The sequence below is a fragment of the Nerophis ophidion genome, linkage group LG26 (genome assembly GCF_033978795.1).
Source record: "Nerophis ophidion isolate RoL-2023_Sa linkage group LG26, RoL_Noph_v1.0, whole genome shotgun sequence".
NCBI lineage: Eukaryota > Metazoa > Chordata > Actinopteri > Syngnathiformes > Syngnathidae > Nerophis > Nerophis ophidion.
The window spans coordinates 26,061,378-26,082,987 of NC_084636.1; the positions used below are offsets into that span (position 1 = coordinate 26,061,378).

Below are 21,610 nucleotides of genomic sequence, written 5' to 3' on the forward strand. Positions count from 1 at the left end.
ATGTCACCTTAAGTTTCACCCTCACCTGTTGCAGGTGGCCGTCCAGGGAGTCCTTGTCTGACTGCAAGAGGCCGTCCTTCTGCAACCTCAGGAGCAGCTCGGGCTTCTTGTAAGGCTTGAGGGCCAGCAGGTGCACCAGGCGCTCTCGGAGCGGCCGGTGCTTGGGGCTTGCTTTCTTCACCGCACTGCTAGAGATTATGACGGGCCGGGAGGTCCGCCGGGAGGGGGCCACGTCGGACAGGGCAGATACCGGTTTCCGTATCTGTACCTTTTTGCCTGGAGAGGGGCAAGGAGAAGTTACGACTGCCAAAACCAAAACCCCACAAGAACAATTCGCTACATGCTTGACTGCACCTTAAATCAACAAAGGTTTTAGAGAAAGATATACTAGATGGACAAAAGTATTGGTACACCAGTAAATTACACACTCTTTTTCTGTCTGAGATTTTGGGCCATGTCTTGGTCATGGTCAGCGGCCATTAATTTTGCATGTTAGAGTTTGATTGATTGATACTTTTATTAGTAGATTGCACAGTTCAGTACATATTCCGTACAATTGACCACTAAATGGTAACACCCGAATAAGGTTTTCAACTTGTTTAAGTCGGGGTCCACGTTAAGGGACTGGTGTGCCAACTTAATTCTAATTGATCCCCTAACATACTCACATATACACAATTATATATACTTATATACACACAAATGCGTATATTCATTCATTTATTTAAATGATAAATGGGTTGTACTTGTATAGCGCTTTTCTACCTTCAAGGTACTCAAAGCGCTTTGACACTACTTCCACATTTACCCATTCACACACACATTCACACACTGATGGAGGGAGCTGCCATGCAAGGCGCCAACCAGCACCCATCAGGAGCAAGGGTGAAGTGTCTTGCTCAAGACACAACGGACGTGACGAGGTTGGTACTAGGTGGGATTTGAACCAGGGCCCCAGGGCCACTCTCCCACTGCGCCACGCCGTCCCTATTTATTGGTACATACGCTCCCACATACATACACAAATACAGTACATACAACAGAAGAACATAGGGTTGGGCGATATATCAATATACTCGATATATTGCAGGTTTGTCTGCGATATAGAAAAGGATTATATTGTGATATTTGAGTATCCGTTCTCACGCAGTTGCTTTTAGCTGCGGGCATTACACTACATGCGTTTCTCACTCTGTGTTGTCTCTTCTTCTCACAGATGGATAAAACAAGCGCACCTGCTTAGATACGTCACGTATGTATACGCCCTCGCGGAGCAGATATGTAGCGGCATGGGTAACGTTAGCTGTGGTGCGAGTGGTAATAGGAGAGAAAGAAGGGGCAAATCTGATAACAAATGAAAGAAGAATTCGTTGCCAAGAAAAACAGCAGGGGGTCCATCGTCTGGCGGTGGTTTGGCTTCAAGCGGGAATATGTCGAACAGACAACCATAATTTGTCAAGTGTGGGGCAAAAGCGTAGCTACAAAAAGTAGCATTACTGCTAATATGTAGCATCTTTTGAAAAGTCACCCGCTAGAGAATGAAGAGTGCTTGAAACTCCGCATGTCAACATCTCTGTTTGGTTTCACACCAACAAAATGCCGAGGCAACCATTTCAACATCAACACCGTATGAAAAAAATAGTCAACAACAGAAGGAGATAATGTCCGCAGGAACCTACCACATAGTGAAGGACAGACACTATTTGATTTCCTATTATGCAGCTCATTTTTATTTGACAGTTATTGAAATATTTTGTGTGACATCACGCACTAAAGTGCACTTTATTTGTTTTAAAATATTGTAGTGGCGTTCTGTACAAAAAGTGCACTTTAATTATGCGTTGTTTTGATATGTCATCTTAGTGGCATCATGCACAAAAATGCACTCAAAGCTTGTTTTAAAATGTCTCTGACAATCTTGCACTTGCTGTTTTGAAATGACATGAATGTTTGTGCCACAGCTTAATAACTGTTTAATAAATACAGTTTTGGTCAATTGAATTAGTTGTGATTTCCCTTTCTGCATGAAAGTTTAAAATGAGCATATATTAATGCAGTATGAACAAGAATGTTTCAATGTAGACACATAGAATCATCATACTGCTGTGATTATATGTATCAAGTGTTCATTTAAGGCTAAGGCAAATTATCCAGATATATATCGTGTATCGTGACATGGCCTAAAAATATCGAGATATTAAAAAAAGGCCTTATCGCTCAGCCCTAGAAAAACATTTACCTTATTTGGTGGATTGCATCACCTTTGCGTTTCATAGTGAGTCGATGCATCAGTATTGTTTGACCCATCTCTAGTATTGCTTCATTTTATGTAAATCCGTACCCAGTAGTACTGATAAAATTTGGTCGGTACCTATGAAAGTACCAAATACGGTACCTATCCCTATTTGTACACCTTACATATCTCAATGGAAAGGTGGGTGAAAGCCCAATTTGACGAGAGGGTGAAATCTCAAGTTCTGTTAAATGAGGGGTCGGCAACCCGCGGCTTCGGAGCCGCATGCGGCTCTTTGATCACTCAGACGTGGCTCAGCTGCTAAATTGCCGACCCAAACGACTATTCCGTGAGGTTTCTGGATTTTAATGCCTCTCTCAGAAATCACCCGGGGATAAGATCTCCAATTTTCACCTGGACTACAATACTGAGGGTGTGCAGTGATGGCAAAGTCTTTAACCTCCTCTACATGTACATGTCGTCGCGCCCGCTTTTACATCACGCAATCTGCGTGTCGACTGACACATTTATGTTCAGCCTCTGTTAACACACGTAAGCGACTGCAACGCATACTTAGTCAAGAGCCATACAGGTTACACTGAGGGTTGTAATATGAACAACTTTAACACTGACTAATATGCACCACACGGTGAACCCACACCAAACAAGAATAACAAACACATTTTGGGAGAACATCGGCACTGTAACACAATATAAACACAAAGAAACAAATACCCAGAAGTCCATGCATCTCCACTCTTCCGGGCTACATTAGCACCAAACCCCACCCCCTCCAACCCTGCCCACCTCAATCGACGCACGGAGGGGGTGGGGAAATTTGATGCTAGCGGGGTGTATAATGTAGCCCGGAAGAGTGGGATGCATGGGATTCTGGGTATTTGTTATTTTGTGTTTCTGTTGTGTTACATTGCCGACGTTCTCCCAAAATGTGTTTGTCATTCTTGTTTGGTGTGGGTTCACAGTGTGGCGCATATTAGTAAGAGTGTTAAAGTTGTTTATATCACAACCCTCAGTGTAACTTGTATGGCTGTTGAACAAGTATGCTTGCAATCGTTTGCGTGTGTCAGCAGAAGCCTCGTACGACATGTGACTGGGCTGGCAAGCTGATTGGACGTGTTGTAGAGAGCGTCAAAGGCAGCACCCTCATAGGTTTCCCTTATTATTGTTAATCGAGGGAAATTCTGCAAACATTCGCGAGAATGGTTGATCTGACATTCGGTAGTCTCTCGGAATGGTTGGCAAGTGTGATGCTGTCAAGCGGCATTCATAAAAAACTTGTGGTCCCCACTATCATTAAATCTTCATATTAAGGTGCGGGCCGCGTGTCTGAGACCCCTGGTTTATACATAGCACAAAGTAAAAAAACTCTGTATGCAGTGTTATTTCATTTTAAATTTCAAAAGAGTTTTGTGATCCCATTGTTTTCTTTATTTTGTGAAACGGGTCAAAATGGGTCTTTGAGTGATAAAGGTTGCCGACCCCTGTGTTAAATAAATAGACAACATGTAAATATTGTATGTTCAATGCAATAAGACACAATTTCCTTCTCAAAATGACAGTTTTCACCCCCCGGCATCGCCAAACATAATTCACCGCTTACCGACGAATCTGCCACCAGGCTTGATGACAATGGCACCCCTGCTGCGTGTCTCCTCCTCGACCTGGGCCATGCTCTCCCTGGCCTTCTGGTAGGAGTCGTCCGTGGCGCATACAGTAATTTTGTCCTGGATGGCACCCAAACAATCCAGCTGAATGCTACCGTCACTGCCAAAACAAAGAGGAAAGACCGTCAGAGAGGAGGAACAGGGCGGCTTGACACAGTAGGGTCAATAAGTCAAGTGTTGCACATTGGTATTATAGAGAACAAAATGCAAATAAACTATCCGAGCTTCATATTTTTGAGGACGCCGATAAACTCCAATATAAATGAATCACAATCAAAGACTTGTGTCCTTCCACAATTTTAGGAAAACATAGAAACATTATTCAACAACAGTTAGGACAAATTCATGAATAAAAGAAAAACGCTCGCGGACAACCAATACAGACACGGAGCTAACATGTCAGCATTGATGGCAATAATCAAAATCCCAGAGGAAATGACTGAAACAATAGATCCGACCTGGGCAAAAAGCCTTAAAAAACAGAATGGAATTTTAAAGTTTTTCACTAAAAGAGACACCCAGAATGTAATGAAAAGAAAGAATGTGGGATATACAATATTAACTATGACCTATAAAACACTGAAAATGTACAACATATGAACATCACACCCCCTTTCCATTGACATTTTATAATCAAGCAAAACGCAACAAAAATGCAACAAACAGTGAAATATGAGCACGAAGGGTAAAAAAAAAAAAAACCCCACCTACAATCTGATATATCTGATACATCACTAAGCTTTAGAACGTTGTAGTAAAAATCTCCTTCTGTGTCTTTTAAGGGTGGCCGCTCTGGAAACACTCTGTGGAAACGCTCCCCACCCACACTGCTTGGTGCCTTGTGTGACCTGCTGTGACTTAGATGACCATAGTAACAAGTATATCACGCAAAAGTGCAGATTTCAACCATTGAAATACTTTGTATAGTTCAAGACTTACGGTCATTTGGAAACACCAATGCACATCATAATGGCAGCTACAGTTTCCATCTTAAAGATCTAAAAAAAATATTTGTGAATGTCCGGCGGGCCAGATTGAAAAGCTTAAGGGGCCGCATGTCGCCCCCGGGCCTTAATTTGCCCAGGTCTGCAACATATGTTAAACAATGTGCAACTGCAGTGTTTGACAAAATTAATCATATCTTAATTAAGAAATTAGAACAGTATGGCATCAGAGGATTGATTAGTCTTCAACTGGCTAAGAAGCTACTTAACCAACAGTAAACAATACATGAAGATCGACAAACATACGTCTGCCGCACTAAATATATTCTGCCTCGTACCCCAGAGATCAATATTAAGACCAAAATGGTTCAATCTTTATATAAATGACATTTGCAGAGTTACAAAGGACTAAAAGCTAATACCATTTGCAAATTATACAACTGTGTTTTGTTCAGGACAGAACAAATGGAATCTAATACAAATGTCAGAAATAATTAATACATTAGAGCAGGGGTGCCCACACTTTTTCTGCAGGCGAACTACTTTTCAATTGACTAACTCGAGGGGATCTACATCATTTATATATATCATTTATTTATGAAAGAGACATTTTTGTAAACAAGTTAAATGTGTTTAATGATAATACAAGCATGTGTAACACATATAGATGTCTTTTTTTCACGAAGACAAGAATATAAGTTGGTGTATTACTTGATTCTGATGACTTGCATTGATTGGAATCAGACAGTAATGATGATAACGCCCACATTTTCAAATGGAGGAGAAAAAAAGTTGTCCTTTCTGTACAATACCACATGAAAGTGGTTGTCTTTTGGCATCTAATTCATCCAGCTCCCATACACTTTACAAGAAAAACATTGGCGGCAAATTCCGTAGCTTGCTTGATTGACATTCACGGCACCCGAGGGTCTTGTGAGATGACGCTGGCTGCTGCCAGTTCATTATTATGAAAAAATGACAGAGAGGAAGGCGAGAAACACTTTTTATTTCAACAGACTTTCGCGCCGTCCCTTCCGTCAAAACTCTAAAGGCCGACTGCACATTTCCTATCTTCACAATAAAAGCCCTGCTTCATGCTGCCTGCGCTAACAAAATAAGAGTCTCGGAAACACTTGTGCACGCCAGCTTTCTGAGGGATCGCTTGTGCACGCCAGTTTTCCGAGACTCTGTATTTAGTTAGCGCAGGCAGCATGAAGCAGGGCTTTTATTGTGAAGATAGGAAATGTGCAGTCGGCCTTTAGAGTTTTGACGGAAGGTACGGTGCGAAAGTCTGTTGAAATAAGTGTTTCTCGCCTTCCTCTCGGTCATATTTTAATAATAATGATCTTGCAGCAGCCAGCGTCATCTCACAAGACCCTCCGGTACCGCGAATGTCATTTAAGTGACGTCTTGGTGAAGATTGATGATCACTAATTTTTAGGTCTATTTTTTTTAAAAGCCTGGCTGGAGATCGACTGACACACCCCCCGCGGTCGACTGGTAGCTCGCGATCGACGTAATGGGCACCCCTGCATTAGAGAGAGGGTTTGACAAAAACAGACTATCCTCAAATTTAAATACAACTAAAATAATGCTATTTGGAAGCAGTAGGAGAGAATGTCAAACACAGATACAAATAGATCGAACATACATTGACAGGGTAAAAGAAATAGATGATAAAATGAACTAGAAAGATCATGTAAATATATACAACATAAGGTAGCAAAATATACACCAATAATGAATAAAGCCAACTATGTACGGAACCAAACATTACTCCATATTCTCTACTGCTCGCTAGCGTTACCATATCTAAGTAAATGTGCAGAAATATGGGGAAATAACTACAAAAGTACACTTCATCCACTAACCATGGTTCAAAATAGGTCAGAACAATACATCATGTTGGGAGCATTTAAACCATTTATTTATTGAATCAAAATTATTGAAATTCAATGATTTGGTGCATTTGCAAACAGCTTAAATTATGCACAAAGCAAACTATAACCCGCTACCTAAGAATGTACAAACATTCTAATCAACAGAAGAGGAAAAAATCCATTTTGAAAAATGTGTATGCACGTACAACACTTAAGACCTTTAGTGTATCAGTAGGTGGAATTAAATTATGGAACAGATTAAACAAAGACGTTTAACAATTTGCTAATATGATCCGGTTCAAGAAACTGTTCAAACTCATAGTGTTTACAAAACACAAGGAAGAAGAATCCTGATAAACATCTTGACCCTTATCCTATTCATCTCATTATGTAAAACCACAACTTAATCAACTATTTATTCATGAGAACTTCATTGATCTTGTATTTAATTTGTTTGTGTTACAAATTGAGCACAGGAAGTAAACACATGTTAGGAATTGCTAGGAAACGAAAAGAGGTAGGGACATGTTGTAAAGAGAAACTGGACATATGTATAACTGCATGCACGTTTGAAATAAACTAAAATCATAAGCATAGATAAGCAATAACTGTTGGTCTGTGGGCTTCTGCGCACGACACACCAAATGCCTTTTAGTCTGAATGCCTTCACACCTACACTTTGACAGTTTGGCAGAAAATAAGATGCAGCAGCAGCGAGAGAGGCTGAGCTCTGTCATTTTATAGTTCCAGGTCAATTCTCTAAACGCTGATTAGGATCCAGCCGGAGATGCGAATGAACTCCACCTGACCCTCCTTTGCATGAAATATTCTCAGACAGGAGAGGGTTTGACAGTCAGCATGAGGAGAAAAGTCAGGTTGCTCTACCAGATTTAGCTTCAGTTTCAGTTTCATTTGATTCAGTCAGCACTTTTTTGCGCATGTCACTGTGCTTTGGTGCAGAGTGTAGAGGATACTTGACCCCCGCACCACTCCTTGAGGGTTAAGTTGGAGGGTTATGGCGGTGTTCCTTCCTGCACAAAGGAGCAGATAGCAGTCTTGCTGCTGGATTGTTGCTCGTTTAGTGTACGGTCTCCTGCTATCTTCTTTACACTCTTGACACTAAGGAAACTCAAACTCTAGCTTCTGTAACATAAAACATCCTGCAAAATAGCCACATCACAGCCTTAAAGGGGAACTGCACTTTTTTGGGGAATTTTGCCCAATGTTTACAATCATTATGAAAGACGTGACGGATGGATTTAAAAAGAAAAAAAGCATTTTAAATATTAAATAAATGTAAATATAAGTCAGCTTACAGCAGAGCCAATGGGAGCGCCTATATTTCGCCCATAAAATCCAATAAAAAAACATTCAAAGAGCACTCTGATCACAAGCTTGTGTACAATTCTGATATGATCGACTAGCGAGGTTTTTAATAGCTCCATGGAAGTTTATTGTAGAGCATATATCATGCATCTCACCTAGACAGGAAAAGTCTAAGGGTGTATTCGGACAAGTTGGTACTCTGACAGAAATTTTGGACCCAGGAATGGCGAAAACGACACAAAGAGATGCCCCCACCCGTTTTCTTCGCAAGGATTATAAGGCATTCTTCCCCCAAATGGGAATTTATGAACATGCCTTGCCTAACGACAGCATACCTTGTACAGTAAGTGATGTTTATTATGTTTGTTGGTCCTCATGAAGTCTGCAGTGAGTAAGTAATCAGTGATGAAGAAAAAAACAAAAACAAACATTGAGGTGCGTTTTTTAAATGAATGTGCCGAGTATGCTTAAAATGATCAAAATAAATATTAAATGTTATTATAAATGTGCTTGTTAGTAGATTACATATATACTTGCATCATGTATAGAAAAACTCAATGGAGGTGTTTGGATCTTTAAGGGCTTTAAAGGCAGAATAGAGCGGCTCCTGTAGGCTCCATTGTAAGCTGACTTTTAATATTTAGAATGTATTAAAAAAAAAACATCCATCATTGTGAATGTTTGATTGTGAATTATAGGCAAAATTCCCCCCCAAAATGGACAAGAGGGACATGAACACATGTATGTCCATCCATCCATCCATCCATCATCTTCCGCTTATCCGAGGTCGGGTCGCGGGGGCAGCAGCCTAAGCAGGGAAGCCCAGACTTCCCTATCTCCAGCCACTTCGTCTAGCTCTTCCCAGGGGATCCCGAGGCGTTCCCAGGCCAGCCGGGAGACATAGTCTTCCCAACGTGTCCTGGGTCTTCCCCGTGGCCTCCTACCAGCTGGACGTGCCCTAAACACATCCCTAGGGAGGCGTTCGGGTGGCATCCTGACCAGATGCCCGAACCACCTCATCTGGCTCCTCTTGATGTGAAGGAGCAGCGGCTTTACGTTGAGCTCCTCCCGGATGGCAGAGCTTCTCACCCTATCTCTAAGGGAGAGCCCCGCCACCCGGCGGAGGAAACTCATTTCGGCCGCTTGTACCCGTGATCTTATCCTTTCGGTCATGACCCAAAGCTCATGACCATAGGTGAGGATGGGAACGTAGATCGACCGGTAAATTGAGAGCTTTGCCTTCCGGCTCAGCTCCTTCTTCACCACAACGGATCGATACAACGTCCGCATTACTGAAGACGCCGCACCGATCCGCCTGTCGATCTCACGATCCACTCTTCCCCCACTCGTGAACAAGACTCCTAGGTACTTGAACTCCTCCACTTGGGGCAGGGTCTCCTCCCCAACCCGGAGATGGCACTCCACCCTTTGAACACATGTCTTTCTTTGTAATGCAGTCTAACTCGTAAATAAACATGAATAAAAAAAGTCTGTTTAGAATGGATACAATGAGAGCGTCATTGAGACGTCATTGTGTCTGTTCCAACCATAAAAACCAATAAATAACCATCCAATAAGCACCAACAACCTACTCAGTGGCCTAATGGTTAGTGTCCGCCCTGAGATCGGTAGGTTGGGAGTTCAAACAGAGTCATATCAAAGACTATAAAAAAAATGGGACCCATTGCCTCCCTGCTTGGCACTCAGCATCAAGGGTTGGAATCGGGGGTTAAATCACCAAAAATGATTCCCGGGCGCGGCACGGCTGCTGCCCACTGCTCCCCTCACTTCCCAGGGGGTGATCAAAGGGATGGGTCAAATGCAGAGGACAAATTACACCACACCTAGTGTGTGACAATCCTTGGTACTTTAACTTTAAGAATATTCCATCTACATTTTGTGACCTGAATATTAACCAAGTATTAGTGATATTGTTATTCTAAGTGCTAACGGGAAGGATCTATTTTAGCGGCGCATTGATCAAGAGAAGTATTACTTTATGCTTCTCTATTGCCATCATGAGCTGGTGAGCTGATTTCTCGCCGCTGAGCTCGTGAACGTTAATTGTAGATTATAAATCATGCCTCTCACCTGGATAGTAAAAGAATGTGGAAATACACAGAGATGTTGGTCAACTTTGACCCGGCAATAGTGGAAAAAGACCTGAAAAGACTTGGTTCCACCCAACTTTTTTGTTCACGAGAATTATGAGTTATTCTTCATTTAAACCTGAATATATCAACATTCCATCCACTGGCATCCAAGTGAGAGCAGACATTGTACAGTACGGAATGCTTTATCATGTTTGTTGGCTCTCATAAAGTCTGCCATGATTAGTAGTAGTTATTCTTAAAAGGAAAAGCAAACGTTGTCATGCTTTTGTGAAATCAATACGCTTTTGTATGCTTAAAATGACCAAAATAGGTAAATATAAACATGTTATTGCGAATGTGCCTGTTACTACATTAATGCTAGTACCGGTATATAAAAGATTGGAGGTGTTTGGATGATTATTTAAGTGCTTTATATGCAGAATAGAGCGACTCCAATTGCCTCCATTGTATGCGGACATTAATTTACTAGTTAAAGTGCATAACAAAGGAAAATATGTGTGTTTGTCTTGCATAAGGATTGTGAAATATAGGCAACTTACACTAACCATTTCTCCTCCATCTCTTGGTCTGCACTTGCCATTTATTTGTCCTATCACTTTTATTCTGTTCAATTGTGTGTGAACCAGTGTGCCGTGGTACTATTAATATGATAATGAAGCAAAATGTACGCAAATTTTACACCAAAACATATCTAATCTATAATATCTGAACCCAAAATGTACCTACATAGATCCATCATCATCTTTCGCTTATCCGAGGTCGGGTCGCGGGGGCAACAGCCTAAGCAGGGAAACCCAGACTTCCCTCTCCCCAGCCACTTCGTCTAGCTCTTCCCGGGGGATCCCGAGGCGTTCCCAGGCCAGCCGGGAGACATAGTCTTCCCAACGTGTCCTGGGTCTTCCCCGTGGCCTCCTACCGGTTGGACGTGCTCTAAACACCTCCCTAGGGAGGCGTTCGGGTGGCATCCTGACCAGATGCCCGAACCACCTCATCTGGCTCCTCTTGATGTGGAGGAGCAGCGGCTTTACTTTGAGTTCCTCCCGGATGGCAGAGCTTCTCACCCTATCTCTAAGGGAGAGCCCCGCCACACGGCGGAGGAAACTCATTTCGGCCGCTTGTACCCGTGATCTTATCCTTTCGGTCATGACCCAAAGCTCATGACCATAGGTGAGGATGGGAACGTAGATCGACCGGTAAATTGAGAGCTTTGCCTTCCGGCTCAGCTCCTTCTTTACCACAACGGATCGGTACAACGTCCGCATTACTGAAGACGCCACACCGATCCGCCTGTCGATCTCACGATCCACTCTTCCCTCACTCGTGAACAAGACTCCTAGGTACTTGAACTCCTCCACTTGGGGCAGGGTCTCCTCCCCAACCCGGAGATGGCATTCCACCCTTTTCCGGGCGAGAACCATGGACTCGGACTTGGAGGTGCTGATTCTCATTCCGGTCGCTTCACACTCGGCTGCGAACATAGATACTGTAAAATTGTTCCATAATTGATTCATTGCGCAATTAATGGATGTCGTTACATTTGGTCCATAAAATGCAGTGCTAATTTTGACTGCTTTTTTTAAATTGCGTACTCATAGTTCGACAAAAATATATTTTAGTTTGTCATATATTAGTCATCTAAATTGATTTATTTTTAGTTGACTAAATTTTACAACATTTTTAACACAACTTTAATCAATATAAACTATAGTAAATTTCCTGGAAACCATATTTTTCAGGCAAAATTTGCATTTCATCTCAATAATAAATTCCTGTCAATAATAGATCTGCTCTCAATAAATGTAATGGTACCTCAAGGGGTTTTCAAGATACGAGTGTGCAAATCGCGAGTTGGCGTAATGAATGCCAGTGTACACTTTCAGATCTGACCAAAACATTCGGTGTGTGACTCGCAAGCATAAGCTTTTAGGTAGAAATCGCCATAACACAACCATTTGAACAAAGAATGTGAGTGTAAAGGGCAAGTGCTGAGAAGAGGCAGATGATATTCATGGTGATAAAAACAAAAAAACAAATCATGACAGCACATGCAAGCCCAATTGGCAAGCAGTTGGAGGATATGTGAAGTGAAGTGAACTATATTTATATGGCGCTTTTTCTTTAGTGACTCAAAGCATTTTAAATAGTGAAACCCAATATCTAAGTTACATTTAAACCAGTGTTGGTGGCACTGGGAGCAGGTGGGTAAAGTGTCTTGCCCAAGGACACAACGGCAGAGACGAGGATGGCGGAAGCAGGGATCGAACCTGGAACCCTGAAGTTGCTGGCACGGCCACTCCACCCACCGAGCTATACCGCCCCATCACTGCAACTCTGCACCATACTGACGCAGAATGATACCAATGCCATTCAAGGATGTTGCAATAATATATAGAAAACGGACATTTATCCATGAAAATATGGAAAAGCTGCTGGTGGTGTGTTTGAAGGAGAAGCAGCTGGAAGGAGGTACCGTAGAAGTACGCTCTCATGGGAAAATGCCGTACACTACTATTACAATATTTAATAAAACTACTGTATTAGATTTTAGTACATTAAATTTTGTTTTTCATACAATATTTTTTTTGGAAAAGTTTATTTTTCTTTTTAAAAGGCATGATGCATGTTAATTGCTGCACCAATTAAACTGATTTCCCTTCATTTCAATGGAGTAAGAAGTTTCTTCAGTTACGAGTTGTCACAGAACCAAATAAACCTTGCAGAAAGGAATATGAAACATGTAACTTTGGTCAACAAGCCAAATGCCTCTGTTCGAATATAATCTGGACCACAAGGAAGGGGTTTTAATGTAGATTTAATCATCATAGGTCCCCTATAAGAGCAGAACAGAACACTTACACAAGCTGAAAGTGCTAGACTTGAAGTATGAAAGGGTCCCGGGCACATTTTGATAGTGGGAGTACACTCCAAGAGGTGATCCCGGGCCTTTTATGCAGAACCCAGCAACGTTGGATTTTTCCGCCGCTGTGTGTGCTTTCACACAGCGGCGCAACATCACGCCATCAGATGATTTCATGCGTGCATGCTTGGTGTGACAGAGATTTCTTGTTAGAAAGTGACAGCAGGGTGGGAGTCAGTGTGTTTAAACTTCACAACATGGTCCATTTTAGGGAGTCCAAAGGGAGCAAACATATATAAACCTTTTCAGTAATTACTGAGATACTAGATTCTTCCACGTACAGTAGAGTCCCAATATTCACAAAGATCACATTCAAAGAAACTCGCAGTTTGCCAAAAAAATACATGCTTATTTTGGATACTCTAGTATTTTTCACATGCCTTTAACAATTTTTAAACTAATTATCAACGTATTAGGTTTTACACAATAAAAAACAATTACATACAGTATAAAGTACAGCTAATTAACTGGCGGCCTGGGGTCCAGATCCGGCCAGGGAATAACAGCATTCTGGCCCTCAAGTTAAGGTCAAACCTTGGGGGACAAGCATTTTTGCAACAAATTCCTAAAAACACTGGAGCGCTCCTTTTGTATAGAGCAGTGGTCCCCAACCTTTTTGTATCCGCGGACCGGTCAACGCTTCATAATTTGTCCCGCGTTGGGGGGGGGGGGTCCTTTGTTTTTCTTTTTTTTTTTTTTACTTTTTTGTCATGAAAAAGGGACGTTTTTGTAATTAAAAAGGGATTTTTTTTAGTGGTTGGTGCACTATTTGTACTATTTGTAAGTGTATATTGTGTTTTTTATGTTGATTTAATTTTGAAAAAAAAAAAAAAAGAATAAAAAAAAAAAACATTTTTTTTTTTTTTTTTTTTTAATAAAAAATTCTTCTACCAATCGGGCCGCGGCCCGGTACCGGGCTGCGGCCCGGTGGTTGGGGACCACTGGTATAGAGGAACTTGGACCACGGTAAACCCATTGGCAGATCCTTGCATTGATATTTTACCTTACTAGCAAACGTAGAAAAACAAGGGTCCAAACTTGTGATTTACATAAACTGAGGCATTCCGCAAAGTACGCCTTTAAGTCCTCTCCTTTTTGGCAGTTACACATGTTTTTCGTGATGTCATTTATGTAACTAAGGTGTTGCTGTGGCTGGTTTACTTTAAAGGCAGTCAGTAGTCATTTGTTCAACTTCTTTAGTTAAACTACTGGTTTCCCTCAAGATTCCATTTTAGTTCCTCTCTTTCTCATCATTTGGGCTGATCAACTGGTGCTCCACCAGTTCACAACCCCTATAAAAGACACTTCTGCAGCAGATTCTTAAACCCACCAGCATGCAGTCAAAGAGATTATCTTTTTTTGCAGAAGGTCCTACAAACAGCTGAGCCCTCCTACAGAATAACTGACAAAGTAAATAGGGCAAAATATAATGTCTATTAAAAGGACGTTGGCTCTTCGGGATTACCGGTGTACAAAACAAGACTGATAGTTAAAGGGGAACTGCATAATTTTTGGAATATTGCCTATCGTTCACAATCATTATGACAGACATGACGACGGATGGATTTTTCTTAATGCATTCGAAATATTTAATAATCATAAATAAAAGTCAGCTTACAGCGGAGCCAATGGGAGCTCCTCTATTCCGCCCATAAAATCCAATAAATACCCATTCAAAAAGCACCAACAATACTCCATTTACATTCGTGACTTGAATGTCAAAGGCCTACTGAAATGAGATTTTCTTATTCAAACGGGGATAGCAGGTCCATTCTATGTGTCATACTTGATCATGTTGCGATATTGCCCTATTTTTGCTGAAAGGATTTAGTAGAGAACATCGAAGATAAAGTTCACAACTTTTGGTCGCTAATAAAAAAGCCTTGCCTTTACTGGAAGTAGCAGACAATGTGCGCGTGACGTCACTGGTTGTAGGGCTCCTCACATCCTCACATTGTTTATAATCATAGCCTCCAGCAGCAAGAGCTATTTGGACAGAGAAAGCGACGATTTCCCCAATAATTTGAGCGAGGATGAAAGATTCATGGATGAGGAAAGTTAGTGAGGCACAAAAAAAAAGAAAAAAGAAAAGGCGAATGTTCCAGGTGGCGGCAGTGTGAGCGTTTCAGATGTAATTAGACACGTTTACTAGGATAATTCTGGAAGATTCCTGATTTGCTTATTGTTTTAATAGTGTTTTAGTGAGATTGTAAAGTCATACCTGAAAGTCGGATGGCTGCGGTGAACGCCATTGTCTCTGAGAAAAGCCGAGGAGCCAAGATCACAGCTGCCTTTTTGAGCTGCAGGATGAGGTTGCGTAATCCACTCAAGTCTCCGGTAAGAGCTGACTAAATATAACAATTTTCCCATTCAAAAACTTGCTGGCTGACGTAGAGAAACATGTTTGCTTGACCGCTCTGTGTTAAAGCTTCACAACAAACAAAGAAACACCGGCTGTGTTTCGGTGCTAAAGGCAGCTGCAATCCACCGCTTTCCACCAACAGCATTATTCTTTATAGTCTCCATTATTAATTGAACAACTTGCAAAAGATTCAGCAACACAAATGTCCAAATTACTGTGTAATTATGCGATGAAAAGAGACGACTTTTAGCCGTAAGTGGTGCTGGGCTAATATATGTCCGCTACAACCGGTGCCGTCACAAACATGCGACATCATACGCGTCATCATTCTGCGACGTTTTCAAATAGAAACTCATCAGGAAATTTAAAATTGTAATTTAGTAAACTAAACCGGCCGTATTGGCTTGTGTTGCAATGTTAATATTTCCTCAAACTATCAGACTGCGTGGTCGCTAGTAGTGGGTTTCAGTAGGCCTTTAACCAAGTATTCGTGATATTGTTGTTATCACGTTATCACTATTTATAACGGCGACGTGACCAAAGCTCTGAGTCACTATGTTGACATCATCGAGTGGTCTGCCGTTTCCTCGCTTCCTTGCTCCCTGTAAGTTTATTGTCGGTCATAAATCATGCATATCCCCTGGATAGTAGACGGCTGAGAATATAAGTTGGGACACTTTTATAGCCATTTCAGACCTGGAACTGGAAAGGATGACACGAAAAGTGCTTGTTCACTCTACCCACACACCCCTCCCATACAGTTTCTTCGCAAGGATTATGAGAGATTTTTTTTATCTAAAATGCGAATATATGAACATCCCAGCAGTCGTCATCCTAATGACAGCAGACCTTGCACAGTAAGTGATGTTTTATCATGTTTGTTGGCTCTCATAAAGTCTGCAGTGAGCAGAAATCAGTGATGAAGAGGAAAAAAAGCAAAAATGTGTTCTTTTAAATTGATGCGTCCTGTATGCTTAAAATAATCAAACTATGAACATTTTAACGGTTATTATAAATGTGGCCGTAACTACATTACATATATATTTACATCATGTATATAAAACCCTAATGGAGGTGTTTGGATGTTTTTTTAGGGGCTCTATAGGCAGTATTGAACAGCTTCCATATGCTCCATTGTAAGCTGACTTTTGATCAAATTTATTTAATATTTAGAATGCATTAAAAAAAAAATCCATCCGTCTTCATGTCTTTCATAATGACTGTGAACAGTAGGCAAAATTACCAAAAAAGTGCAGTTTCCCTTTAAGGGAAAAATCGAGACTCTGGGTCTTGATCCCTGGTATAAAGTATCTAAATTACAAAACCTGCAACTACCCAATACAACATCTTGTTAAAGCATCTACCTGTTGGAAAATGTTTGTGTATTGACTTGTGAGACCGCCACCTCTGCGGTATTCATTGCTGCAGCTCTCTTTTTACCCTGCAGAAATGTGCCATCAAACCATTCTGTCTTTTAGTTACATCAACAGAACAACTGAACTGACACCAGATTATTGCAACCTTAAAAGTGGAGTGCCTAATTGGACTTACATTTGATGTTTGGATGTATTATTTAGGAGCAGGGTAGCTGTAGGAACGTGGAAAACGGGTTGTTGACCTCACGCTTACCTGGTGACATACTGCTGGATGCAGTCGAAGCTGCCCTGCGGGTTGTCTCTGCCAACGTGTGACAGGTAGAACGTAAACGTGTGCAGCTCATTGGAATTTTCTGACCGTGGTATTGAAATTTTCTGCGGGACACAAGAAAAACAAAACAGGAAACAGTAAGTCAAAGAGGACACAATGGATATAGAACACATTAACATATGCTATTGACCACTTAATAGTATTCCCTTGATTAAAATCACTAGGTTTATTAATTGTGACAACTTGGCCAGAGCCAAATGACACAGTGAAAATACTCATTCATGGGCATGCAGGAGTATAATTACCACTCCCTAAGCAAAAAAGACGAGTGTGGGAATGTGTGGTTTGCCATCTCCTTACAATGAGACGTTAGTTTGAATTTGAAATAAAAATACACTAAATGTATAAATGTTCTCCAAGCATCCTCTTACGGTGAAAAAAAAAAATCCCAAAGACTTTTAAATACACCCGTGCACACACAAGTTTAAGTCAAATGCTTGAAGTTTTTTTTAAATAAACTTAACACTCAAAGCACAAACACTTGTTATTGTTACAGCCACCGGCAGGTATACAGTATCTAACTGCTGTTTTTTTTGTCTGTTAGTTAGCAACATAACTCAAAAAATTAGTCGGATTTTGATTACACTTTAAAGAAATGCCAGAAACTGGATAAGAACAGTTGATTATATTTTGAGGGTGACCCAGATCATTTGTAAGTTTACACTACAAGGCTGATGTTTTTTATATGTATGCCAGCGGCCACGCCTTCACCCACAGAGACGAAGAGAGTGGATGACTAGAAAGTTCATTTTGTTTATTTAATTCCGCTGTAAAACAAACAGTTGTTGAGGCCGGACCGACGCAAAGAGCGAACCCTCTTGCAGCCTGTTTGGAAGCCAGAAACAGTAATTTCATTTACCCTTTGATTTGCTGGGGTATGCTTGTTAGTTAGCAAAACAAGTTATGGCCAGATTTTGATGAGACTTCCAGGAACCGTCAGAAATTACATGAAGAACAAGTGATTGCATTTACACCGTATGATTTCTGTTGTTTTTTTCTTTCCATGCATTCTTTACTATTGAGAGGAAGGATCTGGTGGAGGTCTGCACACTCTCAATGCTTTTCTAATTAATAGAGTGAAAGTATAATAGCTTACCGTATTGTCCTGACTATAAGGCGCTCCTAAAATCCTTTTTTTCCTCAAAACTGGACAGTGTGCCTTACAAGCTGGTGCGCCTAAAGTAAGGAATAAGTTTGGTTGCGCTTTCCCACCTCGAAGCTATTTCATTTGGTACATTGTGTAATGATAAGTGCGACCAGTAGATGGCAGTCAAACATAGAAGTGTAGGCTGCACCGTGATGGCAATATGTCTCAAGTAAACCCCTACATTTTAAATGTTCCATTAAAAATATGGAACATTACACACAGAACTCAAAATTCTATCAAAATGTTTTAGTCCAACTTTGGTAAGCTATGAAGCTGAACCGCTTAAAGGATTGTCGGCGCATTAAACTAACGAGTATTATAATGGTGCGTGCATAAGGTAAGACATATCTGGCGTTTTTTTCCAAATATTCTGCAAAAGCAACTTTTCTTACATTGTGGTACCTGCTGATGTGCACTTGGGATCTGCATAAATCCTGAAAAATTGCGAGCGTTCGCCTTTGTAGTGTCTATCTTCTTGTTATGGCACATTCATCCTCCACTGTTCCCATTTCTAATATAAAAGTAGTGTAAAGTTCTTACCTACTTCTGTCAGTAAACTGGCCATGAAAGCACTAAAACAGGGGTGCCCGTTACGTCGATCGCGAGCTACCAGTCGACCGCGGAGGGTGTGTCAGTCGATCTCGAGCCAGGCTTTTAAAAAAAATAGACCTAAAAATTAGTGATCATCAATCTTCACCAAGACGTCACTTAAATGACATTCACGGTACCGGAGGGTCTTGTGAGATGACGCTGGCTGCTGCAAGATCATTATTATGAAAATATGACCGAGAGGAAGGCGAGAAACACTTTTTATTTCAACAGACTCTCGCGCCGTACCTTCCGTCAAAACTCTAAACGCAGACTGCACATTTCCTATCTTCACAATAAAAGCCCTGCTTCATGCTGCCTGCGCTAACTAAATACAGAGTCTCGGAAAACTGGCGTGCACAAGCGATCCCTCAGAAAGCTGGCGTGCACATCACTTGTGCACGCCAGCTTTCCGAGACTCTTATTTTGTTAGCGCATGCAGCATGAAGCAGGGCTTTTATTGTGAAGATAGGAAATGTGCAGTCGGCCTTTAGAGTTTTGACGGAAGGGACGGCGCGAAAGTCTGTTGAAATAAAAAGTGTTTCTCGCCTTCCTCTCTGTCATTTTTTCATAATAATGAACTGGCAGCAGCCAGCGTCATCTCACAAGACCCTCGGGTGCCGTGAATGTCAATCAAGCAAGCTACGGAATTTGCCGCCAATGTTTTTCTTGTAAAGTGTATGGAAGCTGGATAAATAAGACGCCAAAAACCAACCACTTTCATGTGGTATTGTACAGAAAGGACAACTTTTTTTCTCCTCCATTTGAAAATGTGGGCGTTATCATCATTACTGTCTGATTCCAATCAATGCAAGTCATCAGAATCAGGTAATACACCAACTTATATTCTTGTCTTCGTGAAAGAAAGACATCTATATGTGTTACACATGCTTGTATTATCATTAAACACATTTAACTTGTTTACAAAAATGTCTCTTTCATAAATAAATAAATATAAATGATATATATAAATGAGGTAGATCCCCTCGAGTTGGTCAATTGAAAAGTAGCTCGCCTGCAGAAAAAGTGTGGGCACCCCTGCACTAAAACATACCGGTGTAGTGAGTTTACACAATTCACCCATGGAACTTTAGTTATTAGAGAGTTCCGGTCGGACATTTTTAAATGGGACACATTTCCGGTGGTATTGTTTCCGGATGAGGAGATACTGCTCTGTTATTTATATAAGTAATGTCTGAATGTCATTAAAACAGTGAGCTCCATCTTTTGACACTTCTTTCACTCCCGTCCTTGCAAAGATGACGGGGAGAAGAAGCTGTTGAAGGTGAGCTACGTAAATAAGTCCACCTACAAACCGGCGCATCCTGTGGCGACTGTCAGAATGCGGCTTGAAAATGATCTGTTAAACATAATCGATGCAACATTTTGACCAAAGAACCACCATTACATGTTATGTAGACCACAATGAAGTGTTTTACATTCAGAATAAAAAAATAATACTGTGACTCCTTTAATGCACCCTAAAATTCGGTGCGCCTAATATATGAAATAAGATTTTAAAAAATAGACCATTCATCAGCAGTGCGCCCTATGGTCTGGAAAACACGGTATTTATTTTAACAGTGGCCAACTTACCTAAAAAATACATTTAAACAATGTAGTTTAGGACTGAGTGTTTTCTTCTTTTTACAAGTAACAGTGTTATTCATTTTGCACTTCAAAATGTTGAAGCAATGAAAGGTTTTATGATGGCCACCATGGAACAGATTTTTTTTTCTCTTGAAGTATTTCCTATCTGGAGGGGAAAAAGTGTTTCAAAATCCAAACAAATTGAAGGTTGATCACAAGCTTGCAGACATTTGACTGAATGGCTCCCGCCGTACAGTCCAGATGCGAGACAGGCCCATGCTACTCAGCTCAGGTAAGGAAAGCAGTCATCTTTGAGTCTGAGTGTAAACTCTGGATCCCTCACAATCTTGACACACGGTCCCCCGTCAGGCGGATCAGCTCTGTTTACCGAAGGTCTTACACGTGTGAAGGGCTGCAGGTGGCCAACTATAAATACATGTCCTTTATTTCCACTCTTGTATAACACACTAAGTCTTACTGCAGGCAGACTGAGCAACAAATTGAGCTTTTTTGTGAAACGAGTATTACTATAGAGCCGTATGCTGTATGCACAGCTGGTTTTACCTTATTGCATTGATCAACACACACACCAGGAAAAGAAAAACAATCTACCAAGAGGGAAAGGACACAAATCATTTAACTTTGTAATTTAGGGTTATTGCCTGAAAGAGTTGGTGCCACAGCGCAGCAGCTATACATTACAGGGATATAAAATGTAATGTGTTGCAATTTGAGCAGTTGGGTCCAGGGATGACTGTGACGCGGGGAGGCCGACGGACAGGATTGACGCAGTTTGACTCGGTGACTCATTGCAAAGTGTGCGAAGAGAACGAAGCTCCTCCACACCAAATGGCTCACTGGCCTCCAGGGAACAAACAACATCGCATGCGTGTGATATGAATTTGTGAACATTTCAATTGTTGCTGAGAAAAGATGCTTCAAATAACACCTATTTAGTTAACCACTGAGTGTCCAATAGTGGTCGGGTGCCTAATGGCGCCTTTTATGAAAAACAGTGGCATTTACAGCTGTGACATTCGGATGTAGTTTTTTTCACTCTACAAGATCAGGGTTTCTACAAGTATCAGCAAATACAATTTAATGCTTTTTAATGCCA

The 21,610-nt window shown here is 41.1% G+C and overlaps 1 protein-coding gene across 2 annotated transcripts in view; it reads right to left on the reverse strand.

The window, feature by feature from the left end:
* The window catches only part of ell (elongation factor RNA polymerase II), a 110,936-nt gene that overhangs the window by 21,265 nt on the left and 68,061 nt on the right, over positions 1-21,610 (reverse strand). For both annotated transcript variants that reach the window (XM_061888560.1, XM_061888561.1), the window contains exons 3-5: positions 17,091-17,212; positions 3,855-4,018; positions 26-276 (exon numbers count right to left, since the gene is read on the reverse strand). In XM_061888560.1, coding sequence (XP_061744544.1) covers positions 26-276; positions 3,855-4,018; positions 17,091-17,212 — 537 coding nt within the window. The remainder of the gene's footprint in view (positions 1-25; positions 277-3,854; positions 4,019-17,090; positions 17,213-21,610) is intronic.